Source organism: Pristis pectinata, chromosome 9 (genome assembly GCF_009764475.1).
Source record: "Pristis pectinata isolate sPriPec2 chromosome 9, sPriPec2.1.pri, whole genome shotgun sequence".
Classification (NCBI taxonomy): Eukaryota; Metazoa; Chordata; class Chondrichthyes; order Rhinopristiformes; family Pristidae; genus Pristis; species Pristis pectinata.
This window is the reverse complement of record NC_067413.1, coordinates 12924643-12949461: the sequence shown is the minus strand read 5'-3', so window position 1 is coordinate 12949461 and position 24819 is coordinate 12924643. Positions and strand designations below refer to the sequence as shown.

The 24819-nt window shown below is 37.6% G+C and overlaps 1 protein-coding gene across 1 annotated transcript in view; it reads left to right on the top strand.

The window, feature by feature from the left end:
- Positions 1-17529, top strand: part of LOC127574592 (vesicle-associated membrane protein-associated protein A-like) — a 63294-nt gene extending 45765 nt beyond the window's left edge. The window contains 6 exon segments of the mRNA XM_052023721.1: positions 5573-5676; positions 10190-10270; positions 13243-13284; positions 13286-13343; positions 13346-13422; positions 16771-17529. Of these exon segments, the coding sequence (XP_051879681.1) occupies positions 5573-5676; positions 10190-10270; positions 13243-13284; positions 13286-13343; positions 13346-13422; positions 16771-16932 (524 nt within the window). The 3' untranslated portion in view covers positions 16933-17529.
- The last annotated feature ends 7290 nt before the right edge of the window (positions 17530-24819 follow it).

Genomic DNA, 24819 nt, shown 5'->3' with positions numbered 1-24819 from the left:
AGGGGAGTTGGGAGAACACATCTGTCCTCATAGAGGGGTCAGTGGTGGAAAGGGTGAGCAGTTTCAAGTTTCTGGGCATCGACGTCTCAGAGGATCTATCCTGGGCCCAACACATTTATGCAATCACAAAGAAGCCATGGCAGCAGCTCTACTTCGTTAGGAGTTTGAGGAGATATGGTATGTCACCAAAGACTCTTAAAATTTCTATAGGTATACAATGGAGAGCATTCTGACTGGTAGTATCACAGCCTGGTGTGGAGGCTCCAATGCACAGGATCACAAGAGGCTGCAGAGGGCTATAGACTCAGCCAGCTCTACAGGCACAACCCTCCCCACCATAAAGGACATCTTCAAGGGGCTGTGCCTTAAGAAGGCAGGATCCATCACTAAGGACCCTCACCATCTGGGACATGCTCTCTTCTCATTACTACCATTGGGGAGGAGGTACAGGAGCCTGAAGACCCACACTCAACGTTTCAGGAACAGCTTCTTCTCAACTGCCATCAGATTTCTGAATTGGTGTTGGTTTATTATTATCACTTGTACCAAGGTACAGTGAAGAGCTTGTCTTACAAACCGATTGTACAGGTCAATTCATTACACAGTGCAGTTACATTGAGTTAGTACAAAGTGCATTGATGCAGTACAGGTAAAAACAGTAACAGTACAAAGTGTCACAGCTGCAGAGTGCAGTGCAATAAGGTGCAAGGTCACAACAAGGTAGATCGTGAGGTCACAGTCCATCTCATTGTATAAGGGAACTGTTCAATAGTCGTATCACAGTGGGGTAGAAGCTGTCCTTAAGTCTGGTGGTACGTGCCCTCAGGCTCCTGTATCTTCTACCTGATGGAAGAGGAGAGAAGAGAGAATGTCCCGGGTGGGTGGGGTCTTTGATTATGCTGGCTGCTACACCAAGACAACGAGAGGTAAAGACAGAGTCCAAGGAGGGGAGGCTGGTGTCCATGATACGCTGGGCTGTGTCCAAAACTCTCTGCAGCTTCTTGCGGTCCTGGGCAGAGCAGTTGCCGTACCAAGCTGTGATACATCCAGATAGGATGCTTTCTATGGTGCGTCAGTAGAAGTTGGTGAGAGTCAAAGGGGACAAACCAAATTTCTTTAACCTTCTGAGGAAGTAGAGGCGCTGGTGAGCTTTCTTGGCCATGGCACCTATGTGATTTGGCCAGGACAGGCTCATCAGGAATGGCTCACGAACCCATGAACACTATCTTGTTGTTCCTTTTGTTTTAATTGCACTGTTTATTTTTGCAATTTACAATTTATCTTTACACTGGACTGCTGCCACAAAACAATAAATTTCACATCATATAAGTCGGTGATAATAAATCTGGAAAAAAAATACTTGGAGAACCTTAGCTTGGTGCTGGATCCACTTTTTTTTCTGATTTGAATCCCTCTCAGTTCACGTTTTTAAATAAGTGGTGCTAAACTTGGAGCATTACTAGATAAAATTCCACGGGTTGACAGGTACTGAATGCATTGGAATAAATAAGTAAGCGGTAGAGCAATGGAGATTTACATTTAATGCAGAATGTGTGAACTTAACATAGTTGTAACATGCTGCATATTATTGAAATAAAGGCCATGCATATGCACAACATAGAAATAGGTTTGTGACTCTCAAAGTGATCTAGAATTAAGTGCTGAATGAGCAAATACTTCCCACAACTAATCTTATTAATAATACGTCTGTTGCCTTGGGGAAGATTAAGGGATTGCAGAAATTTAATGTGAAACAAAAACAGGAAATGTTGTAACAATAGCCAGTTTAACATCTGAGAGTAAGATTCTGGTCAATGTTTTAGATTCAAGATTTGGAGATAATGTGTATGAATTGGGATCAAAATAAAGAGAAAATGAGTGTGATGCTCTTTTTTTTGTTGTTGTTGTTCCTTCCCTTCATTGTGTTCTTGGAATCCGATCAAGGTTTTGTTCCAAAAAGAGTAATTTTCCTTATCACAGATGTTGAGTGTTAAAAGTATTTTTCTGTTTTTGTTAAAGTGCATGTGTTTAACATTTGGATTTTTGATCCATTTCACATAATGTTCTTGGATCGTATGATGCATTCAGCAGATACAAGACCAGGAGTCACTAATTACCTTATTCTTTTAAAAGGCAATTGGTAATTCCTGGTCTTGCAAGGAGGGATCTGCACAGTTGAAGCTGAATGGATGCTTACACCAAATCCAAATTTTATAACAATCTTTTCATCAAATAACCCATACTATTGGAGTGAAAAAGTACAGATGCTGTAAGTTCAAATCAACAATGAAAATGCTCTGGGTCAAGCAGAGAGGGAGAGTTAAGAGCTTCAGTCCACTGCCACTTTTTAATTCCCCACTTTTCAATTCCCCACTTTTCACTCCGCTCCTCCTGTGACCTCTGATATTGGCCTGTATTACTCTTAAAAATGCCCAGTGTAACTTGAATAATGGCACCTCATCCTCTGTCTGGACTTGATGCAGCCCTCGAGACATAATGAATTTAGCAATTTCGGGTAACCACAATTTTTCTCTCCACACTTGTGGCTATACTCTTATTTTCAATTTTTTTTCCTCCTCCTATCCCTGACTGCTGGTTTTAAAATTGTTACCTTGACAACTTGGTTCTGCCTGCACCCTCCCATCTCTACACTTAGAACACATTTGAATTCTCACTTCTCCAGTTTTGAGGAGCACTCCTTGACCTGCAGCATTGGCTGTTTCTCTCCTAGTGAATGTTGCTTGACCTGCTGAGTGCTTTGTAATCCACGTTAGTCCTTTGCTGAATATCCAGTTCAATTAACCTGATGTACCACATTTCAAAACATGGCAGTTCCTGAATAACTTGTATATTTTTGTTGGTATTGGTTTATTATTGTCACACATACCGAAATACAGTGAAGAGCTTTTGTTTTGCGTGATGTTCAGAGAGTTTATTTAAATTTTATTTACAGTGTGGTAACAGGCCCTTCTGGCCCAACAAGTCTGCGCTGCCCATTTTAAACCCAAATTAACCTACCCGTACGTCTTTAGAATGTGGGAGGAAACCGGAGCACCCGGAGAAAACCCACGCAGACACGGGAGAACATACAAACCGGAGCACCCGGAGAAAACCCACGCAGACACGGGAGAACATACGAACTCCTTACAGCGGGAATCGAACCCCGATTGCTGGCGCTGTAATAGCGTCGCGCTAACCGCTACGCTACCATGCCATACATAGAGGTAGTAAAAAGAAAACTATGTAGAATATAGTATTGTTGTGTAGATAGACAAAAGAAGTGCAAGGGCCATAACAAGGTAGATTGGAAGATCAAGAGTTCAAGAACTCATCTTTTAGCATATGAGAGGTCCATTCAAGATTTTGATAACGGGTATAAAAGCTGTTCTTGAGTGCTTACTCACTTTAACTGTTGTCCGTTTGGATGCTGCTGAGCATCTGACCACCTTCCCCCTAGCGTGTAACATTGTGTAATGCAGGGCCGCCTTGGGTTGTGAATGACCTGATCTATGGGAATCCAGCTTTATGCAAATTCTCCCATACATTTTTAAGGCACTTTTTATGCTAGCCATAGCAATAATAAAATGTTTCATAGTATTCATTAATGACTGGACACAGCATATAAACTGTTAGTTTGGGTAGTGTTAGGGTGATTTATTAAATTAAATGAATTGTAGCAAGTGTATGTATAGGAATCGGATATGGGTTACTATAGAAAACAGACGTTACTGACTTACGGAAAAATAGACTTCTGGGTGGTTCTTGGGAACAGAACCCTTGCGTAACCCAGGGACTGCCTGTATTTCCCATTTTGCCCCTTCAAATTGCTTTGTTCTCTTTTTAAGCTTTAAACTGATCTTGCCTCGCATTATCTCTTGGTTAACCACAATCTTTCATTATTTCAAACTGTTGTCATCTTTGTCATTGTTGCAGTTGTTACAATAATGTTGCTATGTAAACTTCTGTACTGCTTACAAATACAAATGTATTTATTGATCCTTGTCGCACTTTTTTTTACAAAAATGAAGGAAATTTGCTGCTCAGGAGAACAGCTGAGTTGTTGATCACCCTTGTATAGTATTTGCATTTCTATCCAATTGTTTGGATGTGACTAACTGATAAGGAGGTAACTTAAGGTTTTGTTTGGATTTTTATTGGCCATCCCAAATTGCTGCACCTTCAACCTCCGGTCTTTTTTGTGGTGGTACTCCCACATTGCTGTTGGTAGGGGGTTGGAGGGTTTAGATGATGATGGAGCAGTAATACACCTCCATATCTGAGTGTGACTTGGAGGAGGCTATTTACCATGTCTGAATTTGGTGCCCAGGTATCATGAGTTATAGAACATAGAACACTACAGCACAGTATGTGCCCTTCAGCCCACGATGTTGTGCCAACCTAGATAAATCTACTCCATGATCAATCTAACTCTTCCCTCCTACACAGCCCATGACTCTATTTTTCTTGCATCATGTGCCTATCTAAGAGTCTTTTAATTGTTCCTATTGTATCACCCTCTACCACTACCACCCCCAGTAATGCGTTCCAGGCACCCACCACTCTGTGGAAAAACCTACGTCTGACATCTCCCCTGAACTTTCCTCCCCTCACCTTAAATGGATGTCCTCTGGTATTGGCCATTGCTGCCCTGGGTAAAAGGTGCTGGCTGTCCACTCTATGCTCCTCATAATCTTATACACCTCAATCAAGTTTCTTCTCATCCACCGTCACACTATAGAGAAAAGCCCTTGCTTGCTCAACCTTTCCCTTTCTTCATAAAACAATTATACATTTAGTTTTATCCTTTCTCTGTCTTAATGCAATGGTTTGATGGAATTCAGTGGCTTGTAGGCTGCTTCAAAGGTCAGTTAAGAGCTAACCATGGGTCTGGTCTGGGATAGTGCATTTGGGTCATATGGGTCTGGGATCGTGCATAGGCTAGAACAGGTAAAGGTGGCAGATTTTCTCCCCTGAAGAATACAAGTGAACCAGATGTGTTTCTTTTTGACCACTCATGGTTTGTGATCACCAGGGCTGAGACTAGTTTTATTTTCAGTTAATTTAATTAATTTCACAGTAGCTAAAATCTCTGGATTACTAATTTGTTAATTAACCACTGCTGTCAATTTGCCTCTCCTGCTTTGAGCCCCGAATATTTTCATTCACAATATCTCAATGTATGTTTATAAGAAATGAAAAAAGTATTATTTTAACATTGCAGTTAACTTTCAGGATATAACACAAATACTGTTGTAACCTTTTGAGCATAGTAAGTAAAAGAATACACAACTTTTATGTGAACCTGATCCTTGAAACTAGGTATTAAAATGATGCATTAATATAGCTGCATTTTTGCACCAATGGAGAGAATCAATGCAATGCTAATCGTATCTAGACTGGTACCAGTAGCAACAGCAGGCTCGGGCAGCTATTTTGTTTAATGTGAGCACACAAATTATATTTTAATCAGGGATGGAGGCGCAGTTACATCCTAGGTAGCAGCTTTAAATGTTCTAATTAATTGCTGATTCCTGGCCTCTTCAAAATTAACATTTCTATTTTCCTTCTCCAGTAATGTTGCAGCCTTTTGACTATGATCCCAATGAGAAAAGCAAACACAAATTCATGGTACAAACAGTCTATGCTCCACCTGGTGCTGCAGATATGGACGCAGTAGTAAGTATTACATTTTACCAGTAAGGATTTGCTGGTAAAGTATTTATGCCACTTTCTACAAATGCTGGTAGTGGTAATTCTAGGGCTAGTAAAGCCTACATCTTAAAGAAAACATTGTTTGGCCTTTGTTTACTGTGCAAAGTTTTACTGACTACAGTTAGTGCTCTGTAAACAAATTCTTCCCAGTTCGATACCTAACCTAATGTCAATCTGATGGTCAGGTAGCATAATTTTAGAGAGAAGTTGACCTTCCATTTTCTAAATGTTCTGGTGGAAACATGGGCGGCACGGTAGCATAGTGGTTAGTGCGATGCTATTACAGTGCCAGTGATCGGGGTTCGATTCCCATCGCTGTCTGTAAGGAGTTTGTACATTCTCCCGTGTCTGCATGGGTTTCCTCTGGGTGCTCCGGTCTCCTCCCACATTCCAAAGACGTACGGGTAGGTTAATTTGGGTTTAAAATGGGCAGTGCGGACTCGTTGGGCCGGAAGGGCCTGTTACCACGCTGTAAATAAAATTTAAAAAAAAATTAAAATATGCAATGTGATGATTGTTGTATGTTCTTAAGGTTTTCTTCAAAATGGAGGAATAAATGTATAGTTCAGTATAATCAAATTCAATTTTTAAAAGGATAATGTTGCAATTTTAAAATTTTTTTAGGTGCTGATATTAATTATAGTGCAGACGCTCCTCATTTATAAAGGTTGTAGATTTTTTGACTCTAGTAAAGTGATTTAAGTCATTTCCTGAATCAAGTGGGCAGTCCCCTGGTTATGAAGGAGTTCCATTCCTGAGAACTGTCCATAAACTGATTTCACTCCCACCCCCCCCCCCCCCCCAAGTCAGATACAAACAATTTCAATGAGGGTGAATTCACATGAACATTTATTTATTGTCTTCCCCTGTATTGTTTCACTATAGAATCAATGTCCCATATCCAATGGCTAATTTTGATGACCTTAAAGAATCAATGAATGTTACATTGTTTGATAAAGTATTTTACAACCGTCAATAAGAAAAGATTGCCCTGTCAGTTTCCAAAGCAAATCTCTTAAGTGCCCTCCCGCTGTGAAACCGTTTAACAGACAATGGTGTCTGATTGCTGCAAGGCAGCTGCATGAAAACAGCATATTTTTTTTGTTGAAGACTAGTTGTCTTTTGAATCAACCAGCTGCTACCCCTATTCCATTACCCCTAAAGATGTTTTGTGTCTATAAACTAACTTTCCTATCTTGAAAAATTCTTTTTACACAAATTTTCCGATATTTTTTTTTAAGTCGGATTTCCATAAGTCAGGTCTTCTGTAACCCAGGGAACCCCTGTAGTGTTGAAATTCTGTGTTTTCATTTCTGCTAAAAGTACACAACATTGTGAAGAAGCTTTGCCCTTGAGGAAGTTCACATGCAGTTTTTGAATTATTAAATTATGGTTGGTTCAGCTGAGCATAACAGGTTGGACATTGCCATCAGCTTTTGTAGAATGTTCTTTTGTTTAGAGTGCTAATTTTAGAATTTTTGGTGCTGCCTTTTGCTAAGGCATTGCACCCTAGCCAGCTCTTGCCTAATCTCTTCCCCCTCACCTCTTTATACTGGTTATGTCTGATCTAATCTTTCCGTCCAGATGAACGGTCTCAACCTGAAATGGTGACTGTCCATTTCCCTCCACAGATGCTGCCTGACCTGCTGAATTCACCCAGCAGTTTTTTTTCTTTGCTCCGGAATTTAGCATCTGCAGTCTTGTGTCTTTTTTTATCCCAGAGCTGTGCCTGTTGTTTTGTTATACACCTTTTAAGCTCAGCTTCATTGCTTTCATGTCAGATTATATGATTTAGTTAGTGATCCTATGTTCTGCATTTTTTAAAATCTTTGCTTGTGTATTATCTCAAATTTTATATTAAAATCTGTCATTCTGTCTAATTTGTCATGGCTTTGAAGACTGATACTTGAATTGAGGCTCACCTGTAACCTTGCTAGAATTATCCTTGGCAGAGTAATGTGAATAATGATTGAAGATTGGTCTGTTTGTAGTTCCATTGTTTGGAAGAGTGCTTTTTATTGTCTTCACCTGTTTATGGTCAAGTCAGTTTACTGCAAATTTGTCATGGGAGATGGGGGTTTATTGATCAAGAAAAGATTCAAGTTTTCTGAAAATAGAGTTGAACAACTGGATCATTCTTTAGAATTCTTTGAACACTTTTAATTGTAGTAGATCTATTCTATAACTGGTATTTGCTCCTTTTGAAGGACCCTGTGTTACATTTACAGAGTCTTAGTTACATTATTTATGGAAGAGATGAACTAATTGATCTAAAATTTTACATTGTGGTTCATTCCTTGAAAAGTGTAGGATGGAGATTATTTTTTTTCATTCTCTCATCCATTTATTTGTCAAAGTCCCAAAAATATCGATCAGATATTGATATTGTTTCCTTAGTTATTTCATGGAGGTATCCTAAGATTGATTAGGTGTGCTATCGAAATTTAAATTGAGTTTCTTAATAATACCTCTCTTTTCATATGTATATGTTGTAGATGCCTGAACCAAAAGGACAGGTTGAGGAATTTATTCAATCTTCACAAGGAAACTGATATAACGAAAACATTTAAGAAAATTGCCTAGTCTTCTAGTAATTTTACCAAGCTCGTCTATTTAATCTTCAATAACTATCATCTACCTACGTTAGCTGTAAGAATTTTTAGATTCCTTCTGCTGATATCTACAGTCTTCTCTTCTAATGAACAATTTTGGTTATCCTCGTGGTTACCAGTATTTATTCCCTTATTAGCAATGCATTGAACAAATTTGTATCTCAGAGATTTATCACATTGCCAGCTTGCCAACTCGTTACTTTCCCACAGAAATATTATAAGTTTTCAGGGACTGTATGCACCTAGTTATTGAGCTAACCATCACCATACTGGTGCAATACTTATCATTAGCTCTCCTGGAAAGTAGTTATATCACTGCTCATCATTTCCACCTTAACATTCACATATGGAATTGGTGTCAAATGTTATTTTAAATGTCAAGTAAGTTGTAGACCATAGAGTGAATAGGATCAAATTGCAGTTGTTTACTCTGTACTCGATGGTGATGTTGATCAATTTGACAGGCTCTACAGAGATGGAAGAAACAATTTTCAACTGGGTGTGGGGGGGGAGCTTAATCGAATTAAAATTTTAGTCTTTAAATTGCGGAGAATGGGAGCTAAAAGTTAGACTGAGATGACGTGCTGCTGCTGAGGACACATAACTATACACCCATGGAAGTATTCTGCATGAACAGTGTTCCCTAAGGTGGGGGAGCTTTATGGTATTCTCATGGGATGTGGATGAAGGATCCTTATGAAGCATGATTAAACAATGTCGGCTGTGCCCCTGCAAGTCATGTTTTTCTTCATTTCTCCCTTGATTGTTTCACCTATCTAGTAGTTGCAGCTTCAGCCAGTTTTTTTTTCTGCCAAAGTACTGAACAATCTTGTTAGGATTCGTGATATAACTAGTAAGTGAAATATAGTGACTGCTGAATCCCTGAGCTTGCTGCAGTCTACTGCCGTGTGCTGGTGTCCTGAGTGCAATCAAGAATGAGTGAGTACCTATCAATGATGTGAGGTGCAAAATCCATGAACCTCAAAATGTAACAGTGATACTTTTTCAGTCATTGGAAAGTCAGTGTTTTATGGGAACATTCAATTCATTTTAGTTAAGATATTTTGCTGTTGCTCCTTTTCATGCCTGTAGTTATTCACAAGATTCAGATGCAAGGTACAATGGAAGGCTTAATTGCTTTGGAGTAACTGGAGGAACTGAGTTGTGCAACTAAACTTGGTGTTTGAAGTAGGAATAATTGGCATAGTGCTTTCCACTACCACCCTTGGATGCTTGGAACTGTGTGTGAAATATGTGCTAGAATTTAAGCTAATGGTGCTAGAATATAGAATGCAGCCCTTCAGAATATTCATTGGTTTATTCAAATGTTAAGATAACCAATGCTTCGCGTTGCCTAGGCTAGTGCCCAGTTTTTGTGCAGGCCTATATAAATTTTGGATGTTAAAACAAAATTAAAAGCCTCCACTTGACCAATTTGAATTCATGGTCTCTTAAAATCTATATTTTACAAACTGTTGCTGGAAACTACTTCACTGTAAACTACAAAGAAACTGAAGCAAATCACATTTGTTCCCCTTTCTCTTATTTTCTTAAATTTTCTTAATTTAAAAATGCTGTTAATTTGGAAATGTGGCACATTTTATAAAAATAGAGCAGAATTCTACATTTGAAGCTGCATTTCTAGATGTGAGAATTACTGGAATCTTGGCTAATTTCCAATTTAGTCTTGAGATTTGCATTGTGGAACTGCATCTAGTGCGCATACAGTGAGGTCTTTGGAGTAGATTATTGAGTTCTTTTGATGCGAGTTCATCTTTGTGCATCAACTTCTGTTGGTAATTATTAGATTTTATGTATGTTCAAGTGGAAGTTATTTATTCATTTTTGTTTTTAAATTTCTTAAGTGGAAAGATGCAAAAGCTGAAGATCTGATGGACTCCAAACTCAGATGTGTCTTTGAATTGCCTTTCGAAAATGAGAAATCGGTAAGAGGATAAAGAGACAAAAATGACATGTCACTGAATTCTGGAAGTTATTTTTTTCCCCATGTTGGATATCTGTAAAGTTGCTACAGATGCTGTTGGATTTGATTTTTATTTTTGCTTGATACCAGTGTAATTGTTTAATTTTCTATTTAATATTGCTTGAATGTTTGTAAAAGTAAAGCTTTTTTGATAAATGGAATAATTCATTAGTGGCAAAGGTGCATGCTGTATTTTAAGATACAGTTAAATATTTTTCCCATTTATACTTTCTTGACACAAATGGAAATTTAAGACTTGAATTTTTAATTAATGTAGAAGCACACATTGGAAATAACACACAAATAATCTCCACTCTGATTTAAGTCAAATATTTGTCCAGTCTTTAGAGATGAAGTGATGGGTTAACAAATGATAAGTTATCATAGAGCTCATGCTGACCAAGATGCCTATATGTGCTAATCCCATTTGCCTGTGTTTGGCCCATATGCCTCTAAACTTCTCCAACAACCTACCTGTCAAAATGTATTTTAAACATTGTAATTGAACTGCCTCTACCACCTCCTCTGGCAGTTTGTTCCATGTACCCACCACCCTCATGAATGTGAACGTAAACAATTATTCAGCTACCTACCAATGTTCTAACAGTTATTATTGGCATTTAATTTCAAAAGAAATATTTAAAACTCAAAGGCTCTTTCACTGAATTAATTTAGATTTTAAATAGTGTTACTTTTAGTTTTTACTATTTTTATATATCCATTAGTTTTTACTATTCTTTTTATATATCCAATATAAAACATTCCTAAAGATTAAGAACAGAATTGTGAAAGTTCATGCTTATGAGAAAACAAATTTTCATTGCCCTTTGAAACATTTGGTTCATTTTTTTTCTCTTTTCCTAGTTAGTTTATGGCTCATTGAAATCTTCTATGGTAAACATTTAGCTCCTCTTACAGGACTTGTTGATTTGGCCAAACCTTTGTCTCTCTTTTGCCAGGGTGGTTTGTCAACATCATTAGCTGCTCCTTCCCCCCCCCCCCCCCGACCTTCATTCCCATTATTTTGTATTAGCCAAAAAACTAAAAAAAATCCAAAGTAGAATTTTTGCTTTAATTTTATGCTTGCCTTTTAATATTTTAATAGCATTATTGCAAGAGGATGTAATAATACAGAAGTGAAGATTGATGAACTATTAAGATCATAAAAACTAAATTGGAGGTGCTATTGAGGATTAAGTGACCCCAAATTGCATTTGGAGGTGTGTTCTTAACTGTTCAAGAACGTAAGAGGGACAGAAATCTAATTATACTGCAGTGTACTGTTCTTATTTTCTAAATGTTCAAATGCATACTATATAAAGCATTGTGTCCAGTGTTGTGTTGTACTTAAAACTTAATGACCTCATTGAAGTAATGATTAATGCAAGTCATGTAGAGGAGGACTTAATTTATAAGAAGGGCATGCATTTTTTGTAATCTTCTGTCTATATTTTTAAATTTGTCCCCTTCTGTAAATATGCCATTGGTAACAGTGGACAAAACTTTTATCAATTTATTGGGATAATTGAATCAAAGCCAGCAGAAGAGTGTGCTATTTATATAAAAACTATATCCTTTCAAATAATATTTGCTTTTCTTTTAGGCCTCAAAGAAATGCAAGCTCTGCTTATAACAGTCAAAAGAAAAGCTAGTTATTATTGCATGTATCTACCTGAAGTGTGTTTTTTCTATGTAGCAGAACGAGATTGTAGCATGCGGCCTATTAGACAGTGATTTAGACACCCCATTAGATACAGCAAAGATGGATCTGCACAGCTTTTTGCACTATTATGACAGTGCTCGACTACCTCCACGTGCTGTATCCACACCAGGAAGTGGGCTCAGGTTTCATAAACCAGTCCGTGGTGGCATCCGTCAGACTCCAATCAATGGTAGCCATAGAAGTGATCTGCAGGGATTTGTATCTTCTGCAGCCAGTGAAGTCAGACTGCAAAAGGTCCAGGTCTGTTCTAGTGAGAAAGGGTTACTGCAAGTATTGTAGCAAGAATTGTACAGTGGATTCCTGTTGTCATTTTTTTGGGGAGGAAAAATTACTTTTATGTTGTCACTTGTGTACGTCGTCACTTGTGTACAATGTATTTATGTCTGATTATTTTTCATTCAAATCAAGATGCAATGGCCTTCCTTTCCCCAGATTGCTGTTGGAGTGCAAAGGGGACTTAATTTTCTTTTACCATTTTTGAGAGGGCTTTGAGCACTCATCTGGCTGGTACAACAAAAAAAATTACACTGCTGCAAAAATTGAGCAATTACTGTTTTGACAAAAAGACAATAAGAGGAGTCCACTGTTCTTTTGTTTGTATATATATTTGACATTTTTGCAGAAGGTGGATAGGGTTTTATGGATTCTGAATCATATGCCTTTACATATGCATAAGTAATAGAGTAGATTTTTAATTTGGCTTTAATCTTTTGAGCCAGTACATTTACAATCGCAAAAGTCAGATGAATGTATTCAACAGAAATTGTCAAACATAGAATTTTATAGGGCAGACAGCAGATTTGTTTGCCAAATGTAATCCAAATTTGTTAATAGTAGCAAGGTAACTTTTCTATTTATTGCTATCTTTCAAACATTTGCTATGTTGTTACTGCTGAAACAAATGTGAAAATTTATTCATGTGAAGATGTAGCAGATCTGTATAATGCACTATTTGAATGTTTGCAAAATAGGAACTATCAAAAGATTATCAATTTAATATTAATTGAGAGGGCAAATGTGATTATCTGTGGGTTTTTTTTCCAAGTGTCAATACAAGCTAATTCAAAATTTAGATGAAATATCACTTTATTTTTGTAATTATTTTTTAAAAGATGGCAAGCATATTTTGTTGTATTTTAAAACACTTTTGTTAAATGGATTTTCATAAGTATTATGTATAAGTAATGATCCTTTCTGAAAATGTTTCGCAGAATGATCTAGAAATAAACAAATCTGCTGCAGTAACGAATGCTCCCTAAATCTGAAGGTCCGGCAATACCAAAATCTGCCAGTACTTCAATGGATGACATTGAAGTGAGAAACTAATGGACGAATGCAAGAGGCTTCAAGCTGAGTTGGTGAAAATAACAGATGAGAATCGACAGTTGAAAGTAAGCCTTCATGAATTGGTACAAAAGCTTTGGACTGTATAAGACAGTATAGGCTTTAATCTCCAACAGATTTGAGATGGGGAAGGAAGAAATGGAGAAAGAGCAAGCACTCCATTTTAAGTTGACCAGGGAATAGATTCTTAGCCCTGCATACAACCCCACTCCCTATTATTAAACCAGTGAAATTGGGGGCATAGTATTACTCCTATGATTGCTTGAGACAACTCAAACAAAAAAGTACACTTTGCACTTTTTTAAGAACAGTTTCAGTGATTTAACAGTTCTTGTTCTATTAGACTGACTGTGCCTTTGTAAGGGATTAACAACTTGTACTCATTCTTACATTATGCTAACAAACTCTTTAAAATTATGAATATTTCTGTCATAAGCATACAAATTAAAATGGCTAACATTCATTTGTGATTTAAGTATTAATATGAAACAGCTGGATTGTTTGCCCCTTCAACTAGCATCAACTTTGTCATGCTATTGTATGTTTCAAGACTCCCCTCGTTCTTCTAAAAAGAATACAGACCCAAATTGTTGAGCCCCTCCAGATAGGGCAACTCTCTCATTCCAGGAATTAGCCTGAATCTCATTTGGACTGCCTCCAGTGCTACTATATCTTTTTTTTTTAGGTAAGGGGACCAAAATTGTAGTATTGTACAATTGTAGCAACACCTTCCTATTTTTAAACTCCAAACACTTTGCAATAAAGCTTAAAGCTTTCTTTCAGCCACAAAACTTGTGCAGGAAATCTTACTATACACGTTTGTGGAACTCAGTGGTTCATTCACCATCTTTACATTATCCATTCACAGTTGCAAATTTTTTAATGTTGATACAACACTTCCATGTTAATTTGGAGTTGCTACTTTTTTTTAAAATGCTTCCTTGCATTGGAAATGTACCTTTCTACCCTGTGTAAGAGTTCAGAATAATATCTTACACTTTCAGCTTCCTATTTCATAGGTCATAATTTTTCCTGTCTCTCGGAACCAAATTGGGTACATGACTTTGCACTTAATTCATTTTCAATTTCAAACCTACAAATTCTAATCAACTTTTTACCCTTTAATTAAACAGTTTAGCATTCAATTTTAAGTCAACCTTGTATTTTTGTGTACACAGTAATAAATGAATGTTGGCATGTGGGGAATATTGGGCAGCCTTTGATCTTGTGTGCATAATTAGCTGTTCAGTTATTTGAACATGAAATGTATCAGTTTCACGACTGGTCACTCAGCAAAATATGGCCTATTTTTATACGCCATCTAGTGATACAGCAGGTTTGACAGCTGGAGGAGCAAATCATGAATGATTTCTGTAGTGGAATTGCATGTAATACCATGAGTAAATGTGCCTTAATCCTACTTGCAATTAAAAAAAACTATTGTATTCCCTGTTTAATGTTTAATTAAAATCTGCTAAATTGACCCCTTTGAATGATGATATCCCTAATGTAGTCCATCTGGATATAGTTTGATATTATTAATAATAAATCATCCTGAAGTAGACCTTGAACACAGCTCTTAACTTTAATTTCTGCTTGTGTATACCAAAGGAGAGCACTTTCTATTTTTCATCACCTGCTTTCTGTTTACAGCCCTATGATTAATCCATCTAATTAAATACATCAATTTGACAAACTTTTTAAAAATATCACACTGTTTAATCCCAAATAACTGGCATCTACTGGCTAAACCATTATCGTCTTGATATAATTGCCAACTCTTAAAGTATCAGTACGTATGTGGGAGGAAGGGTTAATTTTGTGTGTCTAATAATTATTCATGGGATCTGTATGCTTTGAACACATTTGGCATCCTGAAAAATGCTCCCAATCATTTTTATCCTAAATCAGATTTTAATTGGTTTTAAGTTTTGTTCATTTGGTAATATTTCCTGCCCCTGTTGACTTGGATGGCATTGTCAGTATTACCCTTAGTCCTTACATGGTTTCTAACAAAATTTCTGCTTCTGAAATGGTCTTTTGAATTGGGTGAAAATTATTTTAAAAAGAGATTGTGGTTCTCTGAGTGAGCTTCTCCTGGAATGGCACTTAAACCCAGCGTGTTGCTTTTGGTTCAGATTCAGATTTTCCTTGTTGAAATTTTCCAAAAGCTTTTATGAATGTTTTGAGTTTGAATATATTTTTCCAAGTTTCTAGTGTACTTTGCTTTTGTATGAAAGGTCATGTGGAACAGCCATAACCGAAGACTAAACCTGGAGATTGTTTCTCGTCAAGAAATGTTTAATTATTTTTTCTATCACTATAAGAAGTAATGTTTAATATTGAGGCATTTTAGCCAGTATTGTGACCTGTACCTTGGTGTTTTCTATATTTCTTTCCTTGCAGCCCCCACCCAACCAACCATTTGAGCATGAACTGAAAGAATGAAAATATTTTTGAAAAGCTGTGGAGTCATACAGCACCAAGTCCACACAAACCTTCAAACACCCATTTATGTTAATCCTGCACTAAGCCCATTCTTTTTATTCTCCCTGGTTGGTTGGTTAATGAGCACAAGCACCCTTCCTTTCTCTACCCGCCCCCCCACCACCAACTACTTACTCCCCCATACACAGTTGGTCATGCTGTGCCTCACAGCTTCAGCAACCTGGGCTTGGTCCTGAGTTCAGGTGCTGTTTGCCGTGGATGCTCGTGCCAAGAGGTATATTCACACTCTGAAGCCAAGTTGCACAAGAGTCTAAGAGATGCCACTCAAACTCATCCAGCAAAGCATATGCAACTTCAAATCCACACAGGAATCTACTAGTTTTCTCTGATAAATACAAGCTCAGCAAGAGTCCCTGAGTTTAAGGCAAAAGAATTAAGGTTTTATTTCTAAGTTTATGAAGTATTCCTCCACACTTTCTGCACCACCACCCCCCCCACAAAATGTATTAAACCTCGAATCAATTGAAATCTGTTCCTTAATTACTATATTAGTGTCGTCTTTAGGATATATTGTGCACTTAATCTGTGTAGTATTGCCTTTCAAAACCATATGTCATTTCACAACTGAAAGTACAGATAACTTGTTCCAACTGCTAAGTCTGTTCTATAACAGGTCACTAGGTGATGCACAGAACAAGCTATTGATTTAGTCTTTCCAAATGTCTGCAGATTTGTTTTGAGTGAGCTTTGTGTATAAAATTGTAAAAGTGTATGGTGTGGTTTTGACTCTGTGAACTTCCATGGCCTCTACCTATTTGATGTTGAGAGCCAGTTGGCTGTTAGTGGGGAAAACTGAGTTCTCACTGATTGGGCTAACTATGAGAATTTGTAGAAATTGCTTAATGCAGTGTCTTTCCTTCATAACTCCACTGTTTTGTTCTCTTTAGGATGATGGACTGAGGCTCAGGAAGGCAGCTCAGTCAGGCAACCCAGTGTCATCCACATCTAATGTTGCAGTCAGAGACAACGGTTCCACTGCTCTTCCCTCCCTCCTTGTTGTAATTGCAGCCATTTTCATTGGATTCTTTCTAGGAAAATTCATCTTGTAGAGGAAGCATGCAAGTTAATGGGGCCTGAAATGTTCTGTTGATCTGCCACATCGTTGGTAGTATGGCTCACAGTGACCATGTTCGTGTACAGCATCTTACAGGCCTTGCCTTTAATGATCTCACACAGTTAGAACACAAAAATACTTTCAGTTCTTGGATAATTGGAGTTGTATATTGTCAGAACATCAATAGCAGGTGTCTCAAGGTTTCACATAAAAGTCCTTGGAAAATAATGAGTTGTTCTCTCTGTGGTTTAATAAGAGTTGAATGAAATGTTAAGTGTCTTGTAAATGTTATTTTAATCCTTTTAAATTTTGTTACCTGTTGCTGGATACCTCTTGAAATTTTCATTTATAGTCAAGTTGCTCATAGCCACTTGTTTGCCAGTAATGAGAGATGTACTGAAAGAAAAAAAGGTGCCTCCTTGTAAATTATCCCCCATTTCCTTGCTGTTGAAGGCTGACAAGTTTATCAATGCAGAGTTTCTCCCTAGTCACAGAAACATCTCCTGTGAGGCAAATGTTGATTGAAAGCTCTTCATTCTTACCAATCCTGTCCCATGGTATTTAACAAAAATAAAATCTTTAACATGTTAAACCTTTTGTGTAATTTTTCTGCCTCATTTTGACAATTGTACTTTAGTTCCTTGTTGGAGAATATATTGGAATTTATGAAGTTGATTTTCGGTGTTATTTTGCTTTAATTCTTCCTCTTTCTTCATTCCTTAAGTCTCCTCTTGGACAAAGGTAACTATGCCACCACATGATCATCTGGTATGGGATGTACAATTATAGCAGGAGTTAAATTGCTTTCTAGCGTTCTTCACCTTTCCCACGTTGAGTCACCATATTGAGTAACCTGCGAAGATACTGTATTGGATCATTTTCTGTGATCAGTTTGTAATATCACCACCTTTTCAGGTATGTGTTTGCAAAATGTGGCCGTGATTTATAATGAACAAGGTATTACTATAGATGCTGGAATTAATCCCTTCCTATTGCTGGAGGGCCAGAGAGCTGTTTTGGATCTGATATCCCAGTGAAGCCTCTCCCACTGGTGAAATCTTGCTGAAGGTTTTATTCTCCCTGCATTGCTACCCAAGTCCAAGACCACTTGGTCAATGCTGCTAAACTCAACATGCTTTCCCATGTACTTAAATGCAAAATACCTAACTCCAGCCTGTTGCTTGGTTATTGCTGCTTATTTTTTTAAAGGACCGTAGTTAAAATCATTTAAATGTAAAGCTCACTCTGTAGGCTGTCCCTGGGTTGTGAATGCCTAATGTATGGACACCTATACATACGAACAAGCTCACATAACTTTATTAAATTCAAATGTTCAGTGTATGTACATGCCTTCATTACGAACGGCAGAACTAGTTTCCTTAAACCAGGATTTGAGGAACTTTTCTCACCCTGAGGATGGTTGAAAGTTGGAATGCACTGCCTAGGGAGTAGTGGAGGAGGTACCCTCACAACAGTTAAATATTTGGATCAGCAATTGAAACACCATGGCATAGGTGGGTACAGGCCTGCTGCTGGGAAATGGGATTGGTAGAGCTATGTACTTGATGGCCAGCATAGATGATGGGCTGAAGAACCTGCTTCCATGATTTCTGATTATATGAATCTTGTATAGGCATTTAGCAGAAAAATGGGCATGGTCTTACTGAATGGCAATGTGGCTTTGAGAGGCTATTTGGCCTATTTGCCTCCACGATGTTGAATTAGGAGTTAAATTACTGAAGCTAGCGGAACTTTAATCAATCTGGATTTAAAAAGCCAGCTTCACTAATGGTGGCTATGAAATTATTGGATTGTTTCATTTTGTTGACTGTCCTTGAGGAAAGGAAATTTGCTGTCCTCATCCGGTCTGGCCCACTTGTGCGCCAAATAGTTCATGGGCAAAATATATTCATGCTAGCAATGCCCGCATCCCATGAAAGAATTATTGAGAATGATAGATGTCTGGATTGCACAGCCAAAGGGCAGGGGAGTGGTGGAAGCAGTTGCAGTGATGTTTAGGAGGGATTCAGACAAGTACATGAACGTGCAGGGAATGGACAGATAGATCATGTGCAAACAGATGGAATTATTTTTCTCTGGCATCATGGCCACCACAGACATTGTGGGTCAAAATATATGAACTAGAGCCTTTTCTTGAAGATTTTAAATAAACATCTAAATGGTTAATGTGTAGCCATTGTGATTGGAGCCACCATATAAACAAAATCTTGGAAACACGGCAGGTCAGGCAGTATCTGTGGAAAGAGAAACCGTTAGTTTCAGGTCCTGGGCTATTCATCAGAACGTATCATAGGTTTGCATGCAATTCTGTCTAGTGCTTTTTTTTTGAGCACATCTGTCAATTTTCTTTCTGTGGAGATGATTTTTGTTGTGTTGTATATCCTATGCTACCAGCAACAGTTTATTACTGTCTGTATGGCTAAATTTGTAATAAGAGCTTGGTTAAGAATGCTATTTAAATGATTACACTGTCAAACTTGGTCCTGAAGGTTCAGCATATACCAATTTTAGCACAGACAAATATTGCCTGTTTTTCTAGATTTCCAGTAGCTGTAGAATCTAGCCTTAGTGTGACTGCAAATCAGCTTCGAAAGAATTAGAAGGGTGAAAGTGGTGCACCTCACCACCAGGTGGTGCACAAAGCAAGCTAGTGAAAGTGACAGTGTTTTGTAGCTGGCCTGTTCCAAATGAACTTTATTCAAAATTAAAGGGCTAACAATGCAGTTTCAGCTATCTGTATTTCACTGGCCAATGCTACCAATTTTACAATGCTACTTAATTGACTGTGTAGGTTCTCAGTGCACAATCATTCTATCATTGAGTAATGGCAATGGAATAGATTACTTTCTGGAATAAAATGATGGATGATTTATGTAATCCTGAGGTGTTCCCAAACAAATGACAATTGCGGAATGTCAGAGCAATTCTAAGGGAAATACGGGTAACTTAATTGCAGTGCAATATTGGATTATATCTCAAATATTGTAGTTGGTGAAATTATTTAAATTTGCTTCTGATTCATTCATATTCACCTACATTTAGCAGCCTAAAGTCCATTTTTAAATGCTGTTCCAAATAATGTAATGGCAAATCGAGCTCTTTGTCCCTATTTGCCTCTCACTGTTTGCATCATCTTTTCTTGTGCAATAAATAACATGCATGAGTGGTTCACTGGAAAGTCTTCCATCAGTTTGCTTTCCATTTTGAGACCTAAGTGCTTTTTGGATAGAAAATTCATTTGCTTTAAAAAAAAATTCATGTAGTGTTGGCCTTGTAGGTACAATAAAACTTGGTTTTGTAATTCACTGTAATTTCCAATAGCAACCAGATGGACATTGATTTCCTTGTATATATTTGAGGTGCTTTTTTATTTTAAAAGGTTTGATTTAGGTTTTATAAATATTATTTAATTCTAGTATTTATATTCAGAGACTGTAGAGAGCCTGCTAAATTCCTGATCTAGCATTTTACATAATGTTAAACCAATAGCATCTTGTGGATAAAATAATTCTCAACTAGCACAGCACCAGATGGAAAATATTACTGTCTGCATACCCTTCAGTAGATAAATTACTAATTTTCATTCAGTTATATTGAGCACACAAATTGATCAAGTATTAGAGTTTAAATTTCAAACAGACCATACACAGCTCTTAAGAATCATTAAATTTGAAGCCAAAGTTCAGAGCCAGGCTAAGTACAAGGAGACTCTATTTAGTGGATGTCATCTATTTGCAGATCTGCAAAAACTGCATACAAAGTAATTTGAAACACTTGTTTAAGTAATGGTTCGATGTGCAGTTCATGCTGCAGATTTTCATTTGAAAGCTTAAGAACAATCCTAACGTATGGAAGATGAACAACTATATTTGAGTGCATGAATTTGACCCAAATATTATTTCAAAAATGGTCTAGTTCAGACTAAAATTCAGACATGTCTGCTGCTTACAGGCACTTGTTTACATTATTTAAGCTGGAAAATATTGATCCACTCAGTTGATATTGTGACTAAACCCATCTATATATGACATTTCTGGGACTTTCGTCTGGACTGGCAGATCTTCCAGACTATTGGATATCACTCCTACTAATACACGAACACACTTTTAATTTACCTTGGATGTTGCATAGTTACATATCATAAAAGTTTCCAGTGAATTTCAATTCCTCAGCAGTCATAATGGGATTTGAACTTGTCTCCACATCAGTGAACCAGAGCTCTTGCTGCTAGATGAGTAATTTAACCACTGCATTACCATAACTCTTATTCTATTTCCTAGGTTCAGTTTGATTAAAATTAATGAAGCCGAATTTCAGGAGTCCATTGCACTATGCAACTCCTACCATATGTGAGCATTTAGCTTGTGCTACTGCAGATGACTTTTAGATCCATGGTGTTAAGCAAATGGATATGTAAAGCCAGTTTGCTCCTAAATGGAGAGGAAATAACTTCCAGAGCTCCTGTAGGGATATGGTAACATTTGGTGAATTCATTAAAAACTGTGTGAAAAGAAGATATGGTGGGTACAGGCACAATACTAAGCATGAAGTTCTATCAATGCACCTTTTTTTTTAAAAAAAAAGCAATTGAAGATAGGAACCATAAGACTTGGCTTTGAAAGGCACCCTTGCACATAATAGATATTCTGACTAATTCTTCCACACATTCTCAAGGGATTTTATTAATGTCTGGAATGAATCATAGATGGCAAGGCTGGCAATTGCTCCCCATCAATAATTGACCCTGAGAATGCAGTGAACCAGTGCCTTGAATTGCTGTTAACCTTGTAAGGATACTTCTACCTGACCCAGTGATGGTGAAGGAACAGGAGCAATTACCCCAGGTAAGATTAATAGTTTGGAGATCTGTTGAAGTTCTAAAAATCCAAATCTGAGAGATTTGCGAAACAACAAAAAACAATCATAGGGAAATTACTAAATACTAGATTTAAATCTGCCATGGACATATTGAAGGGGTTAAAAAAAAATTACTAGGCCCCTTAGTCTTTTATGTGAAATTATCTTTATAATAATGGATTGGTAAACAGTATTCAACATTCTTTTGAAGACAAAGATCGTGCATGGTTAACCTCATAATTTTCATGAGCGAGTGATTTCCTAACTATATTTCATATCTGGAAGGGAAACTGGAAATTGTCAAATTTCCTTGCATATATCATTAAGCTAAATACAAGATTTAAGGTAGTTCTCAAATATGAAAGTGAAACTCTGTAGAGGCTAGAAAGCAGTGGGTACACTGGAGAATAGGGGATGTTGGATTACATGATTTATTTCTGTGATCACTCTAAGTGACCCATATTTTAATACAGTAGGACTTGGACAATGCTTATGTAGGGACTAATAAGTAACAATACTTTCTATTTGTAAATTACCTTGAACTTAGTACAATCATGTCAAAGTGCAGAACATGATTCGGAAGAATGCAGCTCCAAATGTGCAGAAGTAGCCATATTGTCATACAGCATGGAAACTGGCTACCTGTCCCACCATGTCCATCTGTACTAATCCCATCTTCCAGCACTTGGCCCATAGCCTTTAATGATTAAGTTATTCAAGTGCTCATCTAAGCACCTCTTAAATGCTGTTAGCGATTTTGCTTCCACCACACTCTCTAGTAGTGCCTTCTAGGTACTTGCCACTCTCAGCCAGTTTGAATATCAAATCCACCATCATCAGATGATTTTAGTGTGTGATAATGGCAACTTGCTGATGTTTCTTCAACAACACCTCCCAAATTCTGGAGGTATGTGTCAATGTTATGTGATGGAATGTTACCAAGGTGGGTTTTAATATACTTTCAGCCATACTAAAGCTCACAATGAAAGGAGATGGCCTTTGGCATGTTGGTGGTCAACAGCGCCACTGCTAGAAAGTACAATTTCATCCACTCAGGTCAGTTATATGTTTTCCACTTTGTCTTGTGCCTGTAACTCCAGGTCTGCACATAGCAAAAAGTGGAAAACCTATACTAGCCTGAATGGGCGAACTAGTGTTAACTAGCAGGGATGCCAAAGGCAATCTTTGATGCCTTTAATTTGTCTGTGGACAGCAGTACTTTGCTTGCAGCAGCCTCAAAGACCATAGCATTTCCCTTATCACACAGACCTGATGCAATACAGTACATGACCTCTTTGGCTTCCTCACAAATCTCCAAGCATCTTCCATTAAAACTGTCCAGCTTCCTCTAATTATAAACTTCAGGAAACATAAGGCCATAATCCAAAGAATGAGAAAAAGAAATTCTAGATATTATACTTTCACATAATGTTGATATATGGGTGAAATCCCTGTGCTTCCAGGTTCTGGGAGGTGAGCAAGATAATTAACTTTCAGGCAGCTACTCAGAGTTTTACTGCTCCAGTCCCATGCAAGTTACCTGAGAATACTGAGAAAGGTTCCAATGCATCATAACACCTAAATATCATACAACCTTGATATTAAGTTGATAAGATATAGACAATTTACTTTCTATGGGATGCATTACTCAAGTCAGTCTTCATATTCACTTTAGGGCAGCTACTTGCCATTTGTTTGCAGTCCCAGGTAAAAATATAAACCTGTCTGTTGTAGATTTATGATAAATTTCACTGTGGCACAAACTGGTAGGTCATAGCATCATATCTGAAATACAGCTTTCTCAATCTCAGCTGTGCCTATCTGGCAGAGGTACTGGAAGATGTTTCTTCGCAAAGAGTGAGAGGTGATTACTGGTGAGAAATCTCCTGTTGGCTGGCCTTACATGTCAGCTGATGTGTGGTTTAACAACTGTCCCCAGATGCCTGCTGAGCAAGTTACCACCCTAATTATAACATTGTAAAGTTTATAAATAAACCAAGCTTAAATGTGATGAAGTAGCCGGCTAAAACAAATCCCATCTATGTGGTCTGAGGTAGTTTACACATTATGCATTTGTAGTTGGGAGGGAGATTTGTACAGAAGCTGCAGTAGTATTGAACCTCACATCTCTATCAAGTATATCTCCATGCAGGGTAGTGGAGGGGGTTTGTTTCTGATAGGTAAAGGGTAACTATGGAGAAGCTGCCTCTACCTATCACTCACCAGCTGCTGTCTCCCAACTCCACCCCTTCCCCTCCCTCACCTAGCTGCATCTGCCTTATCATCCCCCTCCTCACCTGGATCCACCTATTGCCTGCTACCCCTCCCTCTCAGCCCTTTATACTGGCTATCTCTCCCTTGCGCTCTCACTCCTGATGCAGGGTGTCTACACAAAACATTGATTATCCCTTTGCCTCCACAGATGCAGCTCAACCTACTGAGTTCTTCTGTCAGTTTTGTTTTTTTATTCCAGATTCCTGCATCTGCAGTCTCCTGTGTCTTTATATTTTGTTTCTTAGATGCAGACCTCAAATATCTGAGTTAAGAAAATGGGCTGTGATTTCACTTTGCAATTTTATTCAATGCAGCTTAACATATTCACTCCTACAAAGAGCCCACTAGCTGCATCTAAAACCTGAAATAATTCATGACGGTTACATCATTAGTATTTTGTTGGAATAATGCTGAAGTCCTTAATGCACCTTCTAAAATAAATATATGCTTTTTCCCACTATGATATTGTTTGCATTTTTAAAAACTGTCAAGTACCTTGATTTAATTTGAAGCTTTTTTTATATATAGAAATTAAGGGAATAATAAGCAGACAACTTGTGAAAATCAGGAAATATTTAAACCACATTATAATGATTTAGTTGTTATTGCCCAAATGCACTTGAAAAATGTAATTTTGGAAATTAAGCATGTACAAAAATTAATTATGCAAGAAGTTAAGAACAAACCAATAGAAACATCTGCTGGCTTAGAATATAAATAATGTCAAACC